Here is an 18,322-nt window from a genome sequence, read left to right as displayed (position 1 = left end):
GTATATATGCACCAATAGATTTAAACACACTAACATGAATATCCTAGCAATAGACAATAAAACTTAGTAAATAAATAATAGATAAATAAAACATGCTTGCCATACAACACAAGTCAACTTACCTTTGACTAATGACTACTTTAATTTATTAATATAGTTTTGGATAATGCATCGAACGAGTTTCCTTCCTTAAAAATAGCACATTAAATATTGAGCTTCCAATTAGGGAGCTACCCCAATTGGCACCTACTATGTCACACTTTGGTGACGGAATTCCAGCGCATTAATAATAAAAGAAAGTACAACTAACGTCCTGTACCCCTGTAGAAGCTATGGTTAAATATAAAACCCCATTACTCCCCCCATACGTTCATACTCAATGTATATACGTTTCAAGAGTTTTGGTGTGTATCCTCTTACACTTTACGTGATTTACCAATTTAACTTGTGATGACTCAAATCAATCAATCAATAATAAACATAATAACAATCAACACATACTTTCAATTCATTCTTGAATTAATAAGTGAGCACATACTATTTGTTTTAATAAAGGTTCCTTGCCTAATTTTGTGCACAAAATTGCACAATTTCTACCTTGGTGCATAGAATGCACTAATAAACTTCCTTAACTCAATCTCAACTTACTTGAGCGAGTAAATTAATAAACTAGCTTCTTGACTCAACGCCAATAATAAATGGGTGAGAGTTAAATTCATTAATTATGCTCAATAAAATATAACTTTAATTTTTTTCAATATACATAAGCCTTGCTTATTATATAGTTGTCTTCTTGATGATGAATAATAAATCATTTAACATGATTCAATTACTTTCAATTTGTATTAAGCTCATAATAGTGATTTCAATGTACTCACGTGCTTACATATAAGACATGAATAATCAATCAATCATTCCAAGTATCACAACAACAACTTAACTTGATACTAATCTCATACTTGATACCAATTTAACTTCCTAACATGGTACTACACATAATTAACACATCCTACGCGCATACGTACCTCAAATCGTCTTTTCAACTAGCCACAATGCTAGAAGTTACTTAACTTAAGGTCTCGTACAATACCAAATACATAAACTCAATTACTCGTACAAAAGCTTTTTAGCAACTAAATTTGGCAACAGATTTTTAAAATGTTGCTAAATAGCAACGAATATAATTTTTTTTTCTTGCCTAATTAAAAGCGACATTTTATACTTTAATTTTTAATAATTAATGGCTACGTGTTTTTGATATATTGCAATTTAAAACAAATTGTCTTACGAGTTGTTACTAGATGGCATCATATTTTACTCTTGTTGTTATTTAGTAACAAACTATAGCAACAAATATTTTATATATTTGTATTGATTAAGAAACAAACAAAGACAATGAATTTTGAATTGTTGCCATTAGAAACAAGTTGTGTAAACTATTGTTGCTAGATGGTAACATATTTTTTTTGTTTGTTACCTTTGGAAACAAGTTAAAATTATTTGAAGACACTCTTCTTATAATTTGTTACTATAATGACATCAAATAGAGACGGATTTCAATTTCGTCTCTAAGTTAGAGACAGATTTTTAATTTTGTCCCTAATTTAGAGACAAATTTTTCAATTTCGTCTCTAATATTTCGTTCACTTATTATAAATTATATGAATAAAATTAAACAAATGATACTTGGTATAATTGGTAAGGAATTCACCATGTGATTTTGAGGTCACAAGTTCGACGCCTACTAACTGCGATTCTTGAGACTGCGGATTCAAAGAACCTTACATGAAAAATGAAGCCGAGTTGGCTCGAGTGAAGTTTCGGATTGATAATGACCGGGATCGGTAATTTGTTGCTATTTTTAGGAACAAACATTAATAATTTGTTGCTATTTCAAGAACTAACATTAATAATTTGTTGCTAATTTTAGCAACAACCAATGGTAATATGTTGCCAAAGTTGGCAACGAATGCACCAAAAACAGCAACTATCATGGAAACTATATTTAAATGGATGCAATATTGCAACAAAATTGCTTTGCAACTGGTAGCCAAAATCCCATGGCAACAAGCCTTTTAGCAACAACAAATTTTTGTTTCTAACCTATTGCTAAATAGAGTTGGCAACGAATTTTTGGTAAATAGAAACAAATTTTAGTTGATGCTATATTGACTTAATTTTGTAGTGGGTTGACTAACAGTTATCTTGGTTATGTCTTTGACTGATGTCAAACGGGAACGCGGTTAAGCCACTACGGAGGCGGATCCTATAAATAGGAGAACCACAATAATGGGGTGTGGCCAAGTACGTGGGTAGTTATTCTGAGAGGATAAATACCACGTTATGTGGAAGTTACACCACTCACTTAGTGGCCCTAGAAAATAGGTTCACTAAGGGAGTGGGTGGTTACACTGGTCAGACGGTTGAGTGCCACATATGCACACTGATGCATGTCTCCTAAAATCTAGGAACATGGCATAGTGGGGCTTGGCGGTTACCAAGCAGTTGAAGAGTATTATGTTGAACGTGGGTAACTCCCCAACACGTGGAATAGGCCAGATGCATCTAAGTAAGCATGCAAGTAGTGGGCAATTATTAGTTCATGAGGAAGTACTAATGTAGTGTTGTTATGCATTTGCAAATTCATAACAAATATTAAATATTAAAAGTCACATGGAAAAGAGAGAAAGGAAGAAAGAGAAAGATGTATGGGACCACTTCTGATTGTACCACTGAAAGTTTATATAATACCATTAGTTATTAGTGATACTATATATGCATGCAGTTAGTACCATAGATACATAGTACCACTGAAATATTCAATGGTAATAGTTGATCACCCAATAATACTATTGATCAATGGTACTACTTTAAAATCAAAATATACATTACGTGCAATTACACTATTACCCCTCGTTATGGTTCTTGCATAACGGGACTCCCTATAAAAAAGCTCTTAATCCATGGGTGTAGTGGGCGTAGTGGGCAGTTATTCTTTATGACTAGGATGTAGTCAATGCCTATAAATAGGCCTTGGCATTCATTTGCTAGGCATCGAATTTTGGGAGCTTTAGAGAGAGAAACTCCTTGTAATTTGTAAGCCACACGAAAATAATAAAGTGTTTTACATTGTTGGTGCTTTATATCTTGCTTGTGTGCATTTGTTCTTTGTTGCTTGAGTGTTAGGCTGGTCTAGACTCGGTCTAGGCGCCATCACGGGAACCTCTTAAGTGCCTAACTGTTGGACTTAATGATTTTTATGTTGACACAACCTCACTTACTTAAAGACTAATAAGAGCTTGATTGTTTAAGTGTGTGATCAGTTGCAATGACTAGGAGAATTAAGTGTCTTGCGAAGATACCATGAGGAACGGGAAAGCCAGAAACAAAGCTATCCAAAAAGAAGAGTTCCTTTGCAGGAACTGGTGCTTCAGAAATGAAGACTTGAGAAGAGAAGGTTCCTCGAAAACAGAAGCTTCACCAGAGAAGAGAAGTTCCTTCCAAAGAACATAAGCCTCGGAGTAGAACCTTCATTAGAGAAACATGAAGACTAAAATATTTTATATTTTAGGATTTATGTAAGTATAAGAAATAAGTTACATTCAAAATAGTTGTGTGGAATCGGTCAAAAATGATAAAATTGTGCATGTTAGTTTTTAGGAAAACAGTTGGTTTTAACATTGATCTCTTTAACAAAATAGGATTTTATTTTTATTCTAATTTTCGAAAATATCTTTTATCAAATAAAATCTGATTTCATGTTTTCCAAAACTTGCGGCCTACTCCCCATTATCTCCTTCATATCATGGTCAGACACATTGAGAAGTTCATGTCTCTTGAATTTAGGAACATGATCTTCTTAGTGGGTTGGAGTAGTGGCGTAATGGAGTTGCTGCACAAAGAGGATTTTCCAAAGCGTTTGTTACTTTATAGATAGTTCTTGATTTCAGTTGGAAAAACTCACCCTTGCTCACATAAAATTTTAGCTTTTGCTTTCTTAATTTGAGTTAAGAGTCCGATTCTACATTAGTGAAATAGAGTGCTCTTATGTTCTTATACTAGAGTTATTTCTTTTGAGTTGTATTTTGGGGAATTGGGAAGTTTGAGTGAACTTCTGTTTGTGAGAAAAGAAGTGAGAAAGAAAAGTGAGAAACAGAAGAGAAAGAGAATAGAAAAGTAACAAGTTGTGTGACTTATTCCTCGGGGCTTTAAGTTCGTTGAGGAACTTGAAGAGTCTTTAGTTTGTAATAGGATTTATTGCCTTATTCTAGTGAAGATTCTTTTCCTAAAATCCCAAGTGGTCATGGTTTTTTCTCCTTGATTAGGGCCAAGGAGTTTTCCACGTATAATTCTATCTTGCACTTTTAGTTCCTTCATTATCTTTCTGTTCCTTTAGCTTACTTAGTTTTAATTCCGCAAAAAGTTTGACTAAACTGTCATACTACAAATCAACCCCTTATTGTAGTATTCATCGAAACAACACTAACTTAGGGAAAAAAAAATAGTCCACAAAATAACCCGTAACACCACTCCCCGGCTGGCGAATCCTGCCGGCGCATTTCCCCCCTCCCCTGTCGGCGAAGACCACCTCACGATGCCTTACCACCCCTCTCTTCTAACCTATTGGTTGGTGGTTTTTTTTTAATAATATTTTTAAAGTTAATAAATTAAAAAATAAGACCAATGATATAAAAAATAACATTATTATAAAAATAAAAAAAAAATAAAAAAAACCTATTCAACCTAGGTTACTCGTCACCTAGGACCATTGGAAGCAAATTCATATTAAAATTTGGATTATTTAAAAATAATCGAAAGTTGAAATTCTATATTTTGGGATAATCGAGCAAAGTTAGGATTATTCCAGTCAATTTTTCCAATTAATTAAACTTCTAGGTTTTTTCATACAATAAAATCTTAAATATATTTGATCATATATATATTTTGATACTAAATCTCCTATACTTATTTTCCAAGTAAGCTTTTATTTCCTTGTTAATTCACTTTTATAATTATTTGGCAATCCACTACTTTCCATAATCTATTTCCTACTTGCTAATTGTAGCGTTGCTCAAATTACGCCTACATTGAGCATGTTGTGAATAATTAATGCACACATAAAACTAGTTATTGTGATCATTTCGATTAAGCAACAAGAGTACTAGAAACTTATATCAATTGTCCAAATTATCTTATGTGTTATTTTCAATTACAAATTTTGATTAAAGTACGCAATATGAATATATGATGATCAAAACAAATGCAATAAATTAAAGGAAAAATTGACAAGTATATTATGACATGTGCTCGGCTTATAATTAAAACCACATTTTGATAATCCCCCAATAAGACGACCTTTGCACATTATCTTATATAAACAGGACGAAATTGGTTTGCAACTTGTTTATTTTAACTAGGTTAGGGTATGTTCTCTTCAGCTTATTTACAGTTCAATTCAGTTTAGCTCTAATAAGTTCAGTTCAGCTCTTATCTTAATTTCACTCTCTCATAAATTATTCAGTTCAGTTCAGGTCTAATAAATTCAGTTCAACTCAGTTCAGTCAATCAGAACAGGCTCTTAGTCCCATGCGATGCACGATTTTACTAATAAAATATTTGCTCTTATGTGCGTAATATAAATAATTTAAGAAAAACATAATAAATAATGATGTTAAGTATTCTAATTAAATTCATAATTACAATAAAAAATGTATTCAATTTAGTAGTTTTGTTTCATTATTAAAAAATTTAAAGAATTAAAAACATGTAGAAAATTCAAACTCATATCATCACTAATAAAATGTAGGAAAAATATTCTATATAGGAAAGAAGGAAAAAGAAAGACTCAACATCAATTTTATTACTTATATTATTATTTTTCTTTTTTTACCTCCATAGGAAAATTTATAGTTAGTAAATTTAGTCATAAAAGCTTTTAGAAAAATGTATAATTAATCTATCTTTTTCAAACATTAGCTTTATATTGAAAATGTTGAGAAAAAAAAGATAATGTCAATTAAAATTTTGGAGGGATATTTTTTTATAAGAAGTTACATTCATCAAGTAATGAATTAGTACGAGTCGAGTTGTAAACTTGTTATTGGTCGGGTCATAAACACATTATAGTAATAATTATCACTTTATTAGTTGTATACCTAAATTTTTATTTTATTTTAACAAGCAAGTTACTAATAAATAGTAATTACTTAGTTATAATTTCTTTATTACAAGTAGTTTATAAATTAAAATATGACTATTAATTATTAACTATTAAGCTATAATTTTCATCGGTCGCTCAATTAAAACACGGATCACAATCCAAAATCCTCAACAAAATACTTTCACAACCGTTGATTAAACCTATCTTTAATCCAATGCCTCTCATTCTCTCTAAAATCACTAAAACCTAATCAAAATCGGCCCAAGCCAAATTCAAACCCTAAAGTCTTCATATCTCATTCCTTACACCCTTCTCTCACAATTTTCACTCATATTGGGTTACGGACTTACGAGTTATAAACGATTCGGTCATAACCGGTACGGGCTGTAAACAATTTGGTCATAACTGCTTACGGATTATAAACGATTCGATACTAACCCATTACGGGTTGTAAACAAATTGGGTTTATCGGGTTTTTGTCGGGTTTAAACGATTTCGGTTTACAGTGAGTCGGGTTGCTATCGAGTTCAAAAGTACTTCAATTCGGGTTGTTCTCGATTTTGGTTTGTATCGGCTCGGCTCGATAACGGTCCTCAAACATTCGGATCGGTTTAGTTTCAATCGGGTCGGTTTACGGTTTTAAAATAACAGGTTCTTAGCGGTTCGGTTCCTTTTCGGAACGGTTCGTATTCACCAGTTCGGGTTAGTTATAGATAGAAAGATGAGTTAGTATGACATTTGTGCCTTTGTAATTAATTTTAATTTTTTTAAAAAACAAAATCCCCCTCTCCCACAACCCTCACCCCGTGAACCCCCACTTATCCCCACGAATCACTAACGCCAACCACCACCGGGAAATCCCAGACGAAATCCTCCACCGCTAATAACCACCATCGCTGCCATATTCTCTCTCCTCCCTTTGTCACACTCTTCGTTCACTCCCACCACCTTCCACACGACCTCACTTTGTCTCTCCTCACCAGTAAACACCACCACCACCTTTGGCTTCATCATCTTCTACAAATCCGCCTGTTAGAGGTGGGGTGGTCGAATTTGAGAGGACAAGGGGGTGTGATGGTCGGATATTATTGGATGGGAAGGGGATGAAGTGGTTAGATTTTGGAGGGGAATATGAGGTTGTTAGATTTGGGAGGGGAAGTGCAGTGGTTAAGATTTCTAGGGGAAGGAGGTAACAAAATTAGGGGGTAGGAGGGGAATAGGTGCCTGGAAAGAGGGGGAGAGTGGTGGTAAGCTGTATAGGGAAGGTGGTTGGAGGGAAAGGATTTTTTTTTTAATAAAATTATTTTTTTTCTTAACATTGAAATATGTGAAAATTGAAATAAAAATTAAAAAAAATATATCCACTCATAATGTGACACGCGTCCTTCCTTGACCTATTAAACAAAACAGGTTACCGACTTTTTTTCTATTTTTGGAAGATCATGTGCAAAAGTCGTTTTATTAGGGTATTATTAAATGGTGGTTTTCTTTATGGCAGACTAGGCAAAGGTCATAATAAACCTGTTAATTTTCCTTAATTAAATATATTAAATAAGCATGCATAGAAATATTGGAAGCAACTAGATAATAATCAAAGGAACGAGTTAAAGCGTCCAAAACATGCAAACACATAATCCCTATTCCCTACCTTATAAAAACTACAAGATTAGTATGCTGCCAACTATACCCTTTAAAATATATAAATTTACATATATACCCTCATTAATTTTTACAAGTTTTTTTTAATAAATAATAATAGGACAATTATACCCTCTAAGATGTTTATTTATCCTCATTAATGATAATTGCTTTTTTGTGCTCTTAAGAATATTGCATGGACAATTATAGCCCTAAACATATTTATATAAATTTTTTTGTCATTAATGGGACCAACAACTAAATGTTTGATGTAAGGCGAAACCGAAAGAGTTTCGAATATGATTGGCTATGGCGCACATGTTACCTACTTTAGTAATTAATAAAAGGAAAAATTTGTAATTATTAATCCCAATTTTCACCCATTTACTTTCATTAATCCCAACTTTCCATTATTATGAATAATCCTAACTTTGGGGGGCATTTACTTTTATCAGCTCATGACCGGTCAATAAAAGTCAATGACCTGTTATTAGAGGTAACTTGACACGTGTCAAACTCTGAATGGTCCAAAAAATTAAAAAAAAAATAACAATTATAAAAATTGAAAAAGTTAAAAAAAAAAAATAAGAACAAAAACTCCATCCTCTCCTCTCCGTTCAGCAGGCCACCCTAACCCACCACCCTCACTGCCTAGTCTCTCCCTCGTTGGCCCACCGTCCCACCCCCACCTCTAGTGTCGCCCCTCCACCCAGCCTAGTAGCCAACCCTTGCGTCGCAAAATACCCTCCCGACTCCTTCCCCCACTCACGAAAACCACCAAACACCCCTTCCCCACCATATTGTTAGGGTTTTCATGAGTGGGGGAGGGAGATTGGTGGTTTTCATGAGTGGGGGAGGGAGATCAGCGGTTTTCATGAGTGAGGGAGGAAAATCAGTGGTTTTCGTGAGTGGTTGAGGGAGATCGAGGTGTAGGGTGGAGATGCGTCTAGGAGGAGTTGCGGTGCTTGGGGGTTGTTTTCGACGACGAGGGGTGAAAATGGTAGCTTGGAGGTTGTTGTGGGCGACGGGGGGTGGGGCTGCTAGTGATTTTGGGGGAAGGGAGTGAGGTTGCAGTTGTTTTCAGCGGGGTTTGGGAAGGAGATGGTGGTTTACTATGGTGTTAACGAAGGAGGTAGTGGGGCTGTGGTGTGTTTGGTTTTTTTAGTTTTTTTTGGTTTTTTTTTTTAAAAAAAAATTAACTAATGAAATTGCGACATGTGGCATGTAAGAAAAATAAATAAATAAAGTTACCTTTTAAACGGTCATTTGACCTAATAAAAGAAAATACCCTCCCCACCCCACACAGTTGGGATTATTAAAAAATAATCGATAGTTGGGATTAATGAAAGTAAATGGGTGAAAGTTGAGATTAATAATTACAAATTTTCCTTAATAAAATTATAGGCGACACATTAATGTAAATGGGTGAAAGTTGAGATTAATAATTACAAATTTTCCTTAATAAAATTATAGGCGACGATAGTCTAATTGCTAGCATGACCTATCCATCCATTGTAAGTTTTGAATTGAATCATTAGTAATCTAGTGGAGTTAGACTCAACGCGAAATCAAATCATATGACTTCAATTGCTATCTAGGCTTGGATTGTGTAGTTCATAACTTCATACACGTTATCAAGTAGGCTGAGTAGATGACAAATTTTTCCAAAAATTCTAGATCCAAGCTCTAGTCCACAAGAATACAAGAGATACTAAAGCTTAATTGCTACCTAATTTAGCAAGGATTAGCTAACCTGTTCTCATAACCATCACCCGCCAGTCAACAATCGTTACCAGCAACATACAGTTAGTATAGTACATGGTGCAGCTGCAGGCATTAATGATACCAAAAAAAAAAAAAAAAAAAAAAACAAAAAACAAAAAAAGGTTCAATGATTATACAGCAAAGGGCCTAAACTGACTGGATTTGTTTAAGTGCACACTTCAAATGAATCATCAAACAATGATTGGGGCATTTTTGCCCCTCATTTCTAATAGTGCATCAGTACCTTTAATTCTGCTTGTGATTATAAGCAGACTTCTATTGCCTGTAATATCCGACAGTCTTGTTTATAGAATAGCCATTTTGTCGAGGTTGTGACTCGTGTTGAGGTGGCGGTCTAGGCTCCTTTGGCTTGGCAGGATCGACAAAGATAACCCATCCATCCAAAAACTTAGCGTTCATTGCTTCACGTGCCTTTTCAGCTTCTTCTATAGTGGCATATGTTACAAAACCAAATCCCTTCGACTTTCCTGTAGGTCTATCTACGATGATTTTTGCTGCATTCATCATACAGAATCGATTAATGTCAAACTACAAAAACACCAAGAACCTGATTGAAATTCAGACAAGCAACTTCAAAAGTTCAAAGATACCTTCAACAAGTTGCCCGAAGGGAGCAAATGCTTCCGTAAATTTTTCATCTGTAGTCATTCTGCTAAGTCCTGTACCACAAAGTCCAAAGACAAACACTCACAAAATTGATATAGCCAATAAGCACAATTTGCAGCTTTAACTTTCAATATTTTTATCCTAAATTGAAAACTCGTGAAATTAGTCATTCGCTAAAAATAGGTATATCAGATACTGTGAAAACAAAATTCTTTAAATTTTTTAGTTAATCAGCACCTAGTGATTAGTGAATATGAATTCTAAATAAAACAAAATCCTCAAATAAGTAAATTGTAGATTGGTGTGTGGCACTGAGGACATTGCAATGAGAAAAAAGCCACCTTTCCATTATTTTGGTGAGTTTAAGTTAATGAACATGTTAATATACTCTGTAGCTATTTAGCAACTTATGTTGAAAAGAAAAGTGACTCTATGGTCTAACATAAAACTTGGTCAAGAACAGGATGGAGGGAGTTGTACATATTGTTAATTTCTCTAGATATGATTGCTTATTACATTGGTTCATAATGAATTGCACGCAGCAAAAGTACGAAGTGCAAGTGATCACATCAACTTAGGAGATCAATATAACAATCAGTTGATCAAGAGTATGTAGCTTTCTGCTTCTGTATTGTAGCACAAGCTGTAACTCTGTAAGAGTGTCAGACAAAAACCTACCAACTAGCATATACACAATTAGCTCATTGCTGATAATAAAAATGAGTCCTTACAACCAGGCTAGTTAAAGTGTTGGTACTAGTATGATCATCATGGATTGGTCAATAAACTACCTCACTGTTATACCTTAACTTCACAATGACATGTAGTATGAAGACAATTATACTAGCTATCATAGAGTGTATTATAACTAATGACAAGCATGAAAAAAAAAAAATAAATAAAAATAAAAAAATTAGTTCTTTATGTATTAAGAACAGCTGCAATTTGACAGAGATACATCTTTAACATTGAAGCTGGCTATGCTAAGAAGAACAACATTCCTTTCAAAGGCTGTCTGAAATACACAACCCAAAAAATAGGCAAGGACTCTTCTCAAATTATACAATAATAACCTAAATTCCTCAAAGTTGACTACTGCCGTGTTCTTTTTTTTCAAGGAAAAAAGGTTCTTAAAGTTCATATATTGACATGCTTGGATTGAGAGTAATGTATTACTATTTACTAGGGTAATAAAAGTGGAACTAAACAAAATGAAAGTAAATATAGGGGAGTAGGAGATAGTGATGGTGTAATTGTAAGGAGTTTTATGAAGTGGTGGTGTGATAATAAGTGAAGAAATGGGAACTATTACACTAGGGGGAAGGCAGGTAAGTATTACCCTTATTATGAGGGTTATTTAATTGAAATTTGAAATTTGCACAAGAACATTACATGATTAATATATATGCATTGAACCACAACTTCCCCCTTTTTTTATTGGGGTTGAGAGGATGCTTCTTACTGATGTTCCATGATTGCCAATGTGCCATTTGCATACAAAAAAGAACATTCTTTACACAACATTTAGAAGAAGGAAAACAAGTGACCGTACAAAATTCAAAATAAATAAAAAATTACAATGACCGCATGTTTGCATATAAAAAGCTATGGCACAGAACTTCAGTCATTTCACCATATAACACAAGTGCAACATACCCAATCCATGTTGATGAACGAAGGATATTAGGCGATAGCAGAGTGACACACAAATAATGAAATGAGGCTATGAAGAGAAAATTAACCCTTTAAAATTCCAAACCTAATATTTGTGGCACTTCAACTGAACAGTATTCCTTTGTCAAATACCTAGAGACCTTAACAAGTAAGTTCAAAAAATCACCAATTTTAAAAACATCGCAGTCATATTGCAATCTCTTGCAATCAAGCTTGTGATGTCCAAACCATCTTTACTTATCCCACACCTTTTCCAATTAGAAATTGTGAAATGAAAATGAACAAAAGCGGACAAATAAGAAACCAACTACACCTGAACTTACCCTCATTTCCCTCATAATTTCTCAAACACAACTGAAATCCTAAATCACACATATATATGCTCCTAATTAAACATATATAACCATATTCTACTCGATTGAAACCCAAATATTTTGTATAGTTCTAAATTTCTCCATTGAAGCTCAAAATCCAAATCCAATGTTTAAAAATGTAATTTGAAATTGTTAACAATTCCTAATTACCAACCACACTCTAAGCTACACTTGAGTTATCTTCTTCTCGTCATCCTTACATTTGCCAAGTCACAATCCAAAATAACAATTCCATTTAAGTATGTGCATCTTAACATATCCATGAGCTACAACGGCATCCAGTATAGACCGGAATCGATACCATGTCTTGAATACTACCCCTAAGACTTTATTCAACTAAGCTAGTCGAGTGGTCTCAACATCTAAAATCCATCTATTCATAGTAAATGGCAAAGAATAAATCAGTCTACACATAAATAAGTAATGCAATGAACATTAAACAAAAACAAAAGATTAATCATTTACCACAAAAAATTGTTAAAAAACAATTAATAACAAAACAAAAGAAAACAGAGGAATTAATAGTTTATCATACCGCTGACGAAAAGCTTAGGAGAAGTGAGAGTGGTGTTGAGGCGAATAGAAGATAGCTGCGACAGAATTGGGGAAGCAGAAGAAGAAGCTCTGCAAAAGATTTGACGAAGATTCTGAGCAAACGCCATTATTGATTATGTTAAAATTACAGGACAATTGCTGAGAAATGAATTGGAGAAATTGGATTTCAGGGTTTAGGGTTTATTGTCTGGGACTTTGGAAGAAGGGAAATTTCAGGAGGGGTATAAAAGGAAATAATTTCAGTGAGGGGTATAAAAAAAAATCAGTGAGGGTTACTATGGTTTGAATTTTGGAAAAACGAAATTTCAATCAAGGGTAGAAATATGTTCTGATTGAATTGTTTATGAGATAACGAAATTAGGAATTGAATTGAAGTGAACTGAAATTAAGCTGAAGAGAACAAACCCTTAGATAATATTTGTAAGATTAATCAAGCTAAGCTTGGTGTACTGGTAAAAATTGTAACATTTCAATCTTTAGGTTGGGGGTTTTGTTCTCACTAGAAATACTTGGAGAGTGAGGATCTCTGACTCTTCCTAACTCTCAAAGTGCCTAACTCGCAAATACTGGACTAAAAAAATCGTAAGGGTTGAGATACGGTTAGAACCCTTTCTCTTTACCTTATAAAAAAATGGCTCATCAGAGTAGAAAAGAGTAAGTACCAAAATAAGGTTTTTGAACTTTAAAACCTTACGAAATTTTATGAGATAAAAACCTTAGTGAAGGGGAGAAAGTGAGTTGGGACAAAGCCATGGTCAAAGAAATAATAGTGCAGCGTATATTTTCTCCCCTTCAAAACACTTGAATTTGTTTAAATGGTAATGAAAAATATCCTAGTCGTACCCTAACTCTCACGGTTTTTTGATCTGATATTTACGGGTTAGATATTTTGATAGTAAAGGGGGAAAATATTGGATCCTCACTCTTAAATTTTTTTAAGTGAGAATTGAATCCTCAATTTTTTAAGTTGAAAGGTACATTTTTTTCCCACTAAACCAAACTTAGCTGGATGAACGTAAAATGTAATATTTGCATACATACACAATCAAATGGACCAAATTTGAGTCTTTATCAATATAATCAGTGAAACTAATCTGAGACCAGAAGAGTAAAAAAGATAATTGGAGCTTTGTGAGCAGCTGTGGCCGCCTATCCAAATAAAGGGATATACTTTGACGCGGTGACCCCTTGGTTTTTATAAAGCTTTACTGTTAAAAAAAAATGAACCTATAAGCTTAAAGACAGATAGATGTGGGCCTTACAAATTGGACGACATTTCATTTCATTCCCTTTCATTCAAAATTGAACGCAACAATAATAAAGTTGGCAGTATCATTCATATCATCACTTCTCACTCATTCACACACTTCTTCACTTTGCAATTATTAATTCATTATCCCACACGGTTACCCATTTCTGCTTTCTGGGTCGGATCTCATTTTCTCTCTCCTTTGGAACACTTCTTTTCTGGGTTAGTCTTTTGTTCCTCACTCCATTTGTAGACTGTAGTATAGTACTAATTTTGGTTTTCCATTTGTTTAATTTCAGATTTATGTTTGTTTAAGTTTATGTTTCATGTGTGGGTTTGAATTGGTTACTGTTTTAATTTGATTTTAAAAGCATTTTTTATTTTTATTTTTTTTTTTATTTTTTTATTTTTTTTTTTTTTTTTTATTGTGGGGTTGAGGAAATAATTGGGTTTTCTATGCTTTGAATTTTGTCCCCTTTTATTATTTGAATTTGATTAAAGTGATATCATGAATTAGAATTAGAAGTAAGCTGGATTGTAAATTTAGTGCATTGTCAAATTTGTTAATTTGGCTCAACTGGGTAGTAATTCCTGTTTGTCATGAAATGCCATTGAATTATTGATTTTGTCAAAGCTTCTTTTCATAATTTCATTATATTATGTCCATAAATTTATGGGCTTTACCAATTTTTAGAACTTGAATGCAACGCTTTGAGCCCCTGGGTATTCTATTGGCTATGTTGTTGGATTTTAGGATATGTTCTCCTATGCTTTCGAAGAGATTTGGGTTGATAGGAATAAGTTAAATTCGACCCGTTTCGTGTTTTTGTTTATGAGACATGTAAGTAGTTTGTAGTTACATATACATTGGTTCTACAAGTGAAAACACTTGTGGCTGGTATTCTGCAAAACTGAGGGTAGACATTTGAGTAGTTAGTGAGGGTCATTAAATCACGTTTTTTTTTTATGCATTACCTTAACATTTATATTGTTGTTGCATACTAAATTCAATTTGTTCTTGTTATGCTTGTGTAGGATGGGGGGTGGTGTGAAAGAGTCCTGGTTTAGTAGTTTATGGGGGATTTCACGAAGAAATGGTTCGCATTCTGAGAAAGGTGTAATGGGAATTCTAGCTTTCGAGGTGTCGACATTGATGTCTAAGGTTGCTAACTTATGGAATTGTTTGAGTGATAATCATATATCGCAGTTGAGGGAAGATGTTATTAACTCGCCTGGGATTGTAAAACTTATATCAGATGACGAAAATTTTCTCATGAATCTTGCTTTTGCGGAAATAGTTGAGAACTTGTGGTACGCTGCACACGCTGTCACTAGGTTAGGAAAGAAATGCTCTAATCCTGTATATCATCGTTTGGACCAACTTTTAAGCAGCCCTCTTGAGAACTCTACTGAATTGTATGGATGGGAATATAAATGGAAGAAGATGGAGAAGAAAGTCAAGAAACTGGAGAGATTTATTGCTGCTACTTCACAATTACATCAAGAGATGGAGGTGCTGGTGGAGCTTGAACAAACATTGAGGAGAATGCAGTGCAATCCAGAAACAAGTCGAGTTAAATTGCTTGAATTTCAGCAGAAGGTCATTTGGCAGCGTCAAGAGGTGAAAAACTTACGAGAAATGTCCCCTTGGTCTAGGACATATGACTACATAGTGCAGCTTCTGTCAAGATGTCTAGTTACTATAATTGAGAGGCTTAAATTTCTGCTTGGAATTAATGAAGTGATATATTTGGACAGAAATCATACGGCAGGGCCTCAGCCTACAGCTGGATCCCTGATGCGGAGCCGCTCATTTGTACAATCTTCTGTTTATCCCTCTGAAACTCATAGCTCTATCTTTTATTCTGGACCATTGGTTAGGTCGAGCTCTTTACTGGGATTGCCAACTAGAAGTAAGAGAGCTAGCAAAAGGCAACAGAGGCAGACTCTTCAGAATGAACATAATCAACATAAAAAGTTTCTATTTTTAAACACTAAACGATTTGCTCAATCAGGACCATTTAAAGGATGCATGATTGGTGGAAGTAATTCTCCAGTAGTTGAGAGCTGTATGCCAACAAGCAGTGGGCCTTCAAGTTCCGCAGCTATTGTGTTGAGTGATGTGGATGGAAAAATAAACAATTTGGATCCTTCTTCTCATGACAGCACATTTCCCACAAGCAGCTCAGTTTATCTTTCACAGTGTATATTGTCAAATACTCCTCCATGTTCTCTGGGAAGTGCTGCCTTAAGTCTCCATTATGCAAATATCATTATATTAATTGAAAAGCTTGCTTCGTCGCCTCACCTGATTTCCCATGATGCAAGGGAGGATCTGTACGATATGTTAACAACAAGCATAAGGAGCATGCTGAGGGCTAGACTAAAACTGTACACCAAATCCTTTGCTTCCTCAGCCTATGATTCTTCCCTTGCTACGGAATGGAGTCTGGCAATAGCGAGAATGTTGGAATGGCTTTCTCCTCTTGCGCATAACACAGTTAGATGGCACTCTGAAAGGAATTATGAGAAGCAGCATATTGTTTCCCGTGGGAATCTTCTTCTAGTGCAGACTCTGTATTTTGCAAATCAATCGAAGACTGAAGCTGCAATTATAGAACTTTTGTTGGGTTTGAACTATCTATATAGATTTGGCAAAGACGTGAATGAGATGGTTTTCTTGGAAGCAAGTGGTAACCGAGTTTATGATGAATATGCAATTCAGACAGATACTATTGCTTGCAATGCTTGATAAAATGAGGGCAGACCTTCTTGGTTTATCTAATGATAGTGGTACACATACACAGAAGTGCTGTTTTTTGGAAGCTTCACTATCAGTTTGGTAAAGGGCCATGCCAGACTCACATGTATGGAGAAACCTTTGTTTCACATAGCGAGGAATCCATCGGAGATAGCAGATGAGTTAACCATCTTTTTATACAATAGCTATACATTATTTAATTGTATCTTAGATTGCATAACTTGTTCTTCTCCCTTCTTCTTGCCAATCCGTAGCCATCATATTAGACTATTGTAAATCATAGTTTATATTTTACATGAGGTGTGCGACGTGTAACCTCAGAATTTAAGTTTGATGTCTTCTTCCTTTGCTTGTGTAAGTATCAGTCTGGCTTCTACTATGCAGATTTTCATCTTTTCTGCTCTAACCTTGTCAAATTCAATTTAATTCTCATTTGAATATATAAATCTTTGTTGTTTAAATATTTTTAATGTGGTGGGTAAAACAGGCTGATTTTTTTTTTTTTTTTAGAAGGTGGGGATGGGGAGAAGGCCACATTTCATTCGATAGGAATAGAATGTCTTTTTTTTAGTTTTAAATTTTCAAACTCGGATGTTGAGTGGTGGTTATTGTTTTACTGTTGTACACCTACATCATATAAGGCTTGTTCCACATGCCATCTCAATTTTAGAGTTCAGTTCTTTAGTGGTTGTGCTGAAGGAAAAATGCCTTATGTCTGGTGATGGTAGAATAACTTTCGTAAGCTTCCTTGAAGTTTCACATGTCCCAACTTTGACTGCTGTTTTTAGTACTACTCCCTGTTTTTGCTGATGAAGACCGTTATGGTTCTCATTAAGAGAAGTGCATTTTTCAGATAGCTACTCGTCTTTTGTTGTTGGTCTCCTAGCTGTCTTGTTCTCTGGTTGTTGGTTTAGTTTTGGATTGTCATGGACCTAAGTGTTTCTATTCATACTTTGTATATTATAATGTCTTTGGATTATTGCGCTTGAAGTGAAAGAAAGAGGTGTATTGACGGATCCCTCTATTAGGATATTAATTGGGAAAGAGAAGGGGGAAAGAGAATTTGAGCGAAAATACAAACCTACTTCTCCCAGCATTCTTCTCCCTTTCTGTCAATTATTAACCAGACATACTATTTGTTTATGGACCTTAAGCGTATCAAAGCTTGTTTCAGAGAACTCTGAAGCGGAAATGTCTCACTAAGTTACTAGAGTTACTACATGCCCCTAATTTTATCTTTTGAAAGGGACTTCTGCTTTTGTAAATGCCAATTTTATTTATCTGCTTGATACATATGTGAAAGATAACTTTTTTTTTTTTTTTTTTTTTTCTGGAAAAGCTAAAAGCCTAAATTAGCATTATGTTTTTGCTTGTTACTTTCTTTAGAAGAGAGACATAGTAGACATGGTTTTTTAGAACAGCGGAAGAGGAGTTCGTGCAAACAACATAGTTTATTATGTGGAGTGAATACTAGCATAAGTAGACCATATCAAGGTAGACACATGATTCTCAATTTTTAT

General features: G+C 34.4%; 2 protein-coding genes across 2 annotated transcripts; one reads left to right on the top strand and one right to left on the bottom strand.

The window, feature by feature from the left end:
- Positions 1-9,746: 9,746 nt before the first annotated feature.
- Positions 9,747-12,977, bottom strand: LOC145618396 (organelle RRM domain-containing protein 2, mitochondrial-like). The gene is made up of 3 exons (XM_081673169.1): positions 12,773-12,977; positions 10,174-10,242; positions 9,747-10,077 (listed from the first exon to the last, which is right to left on the bottom strand). The coding sequence occupies exons 1-3, from the start codon at positions 12,897-12,899 to the stop codon at positions 9,839-9,841; spliced, it is 435 nt and encodes a 144-aa protein (XP_081529295.1). The 5' UTR covers positions 12,900-12,977; the 3' UTR covers positions 9,747-9,838.
- Positions 12,978-14,132: 1,155 nt separating this feature from the next.
- LOC145618496 (protein PSK SIMULATOR 1-like) lies at positions 14,133-17,208 on the top strand. Its single transcript, XM_081673268.1, has 2 exons — positions 14,133-14,263; positions 15,077-17,208. The coding sequence occupies exon 2, from the start codon at positions 15,078-15,080 to the stop codon at positions 16,791-16,793; it is 1,716 nt and encodes a 571-aa protein (XP_081529394.1). The 5' UTR covers positions 14,133-14,263; position 15,077; the 3' UTR covers positions 16,794-17,208.
- Positions 17,209-18,322: the final 1,114 nt, after the last annotated feature.

The sequence above is a fragment of the Chenopodium album genome, chromosome 26 (assembly GCF_948465745.1).
Source record: "Chenopodium album chromosome 26, dcCheAlbu1.1, whole genome shotgun sequence".
In the NCBI taxonomy this organism is placed as follows: domain Eukaryota; kingdom Viridiplantae; phylum Streptophyta; class Magnoliopsida; order Caryophyllales; family Amaranthaceae; genus Chenopodium; species Chenopodium album.
This window is presented reverse-complemented; position numbering and strand designations above follow the sequence as displayed.

Coding starts and splice junctions, on each gene's coding strand:
- LOC145618396 (XM_081673169.1), bottom strand. CDS start 12,899: ATGGCGTTTGCTCAGAATCTTCGTCAAATCTTTTGCAGAGCTTCTTCT. Junction 10,243..12,772: donor TCCTAAGCTTTTCGTCAGCG/GTATGATAAACT, acceptor TTTGTGGTACAG/GACTTAGCAGAATGACTACA. Junction 10,078..10,173: donor CTTCGGGCAACTTGTTGAAG/GTATCTTTGAAC, acceptor TGATGAATGCAG/CAAAAATCATCGTAGATAGA.
- LOC145618496 (XM_081673268.1), top strand. CDS start 15,078: ATGGGGGGTGGTGTGAAAGAGTCCTGGTTTAGTAGTTTATGGGGGATT.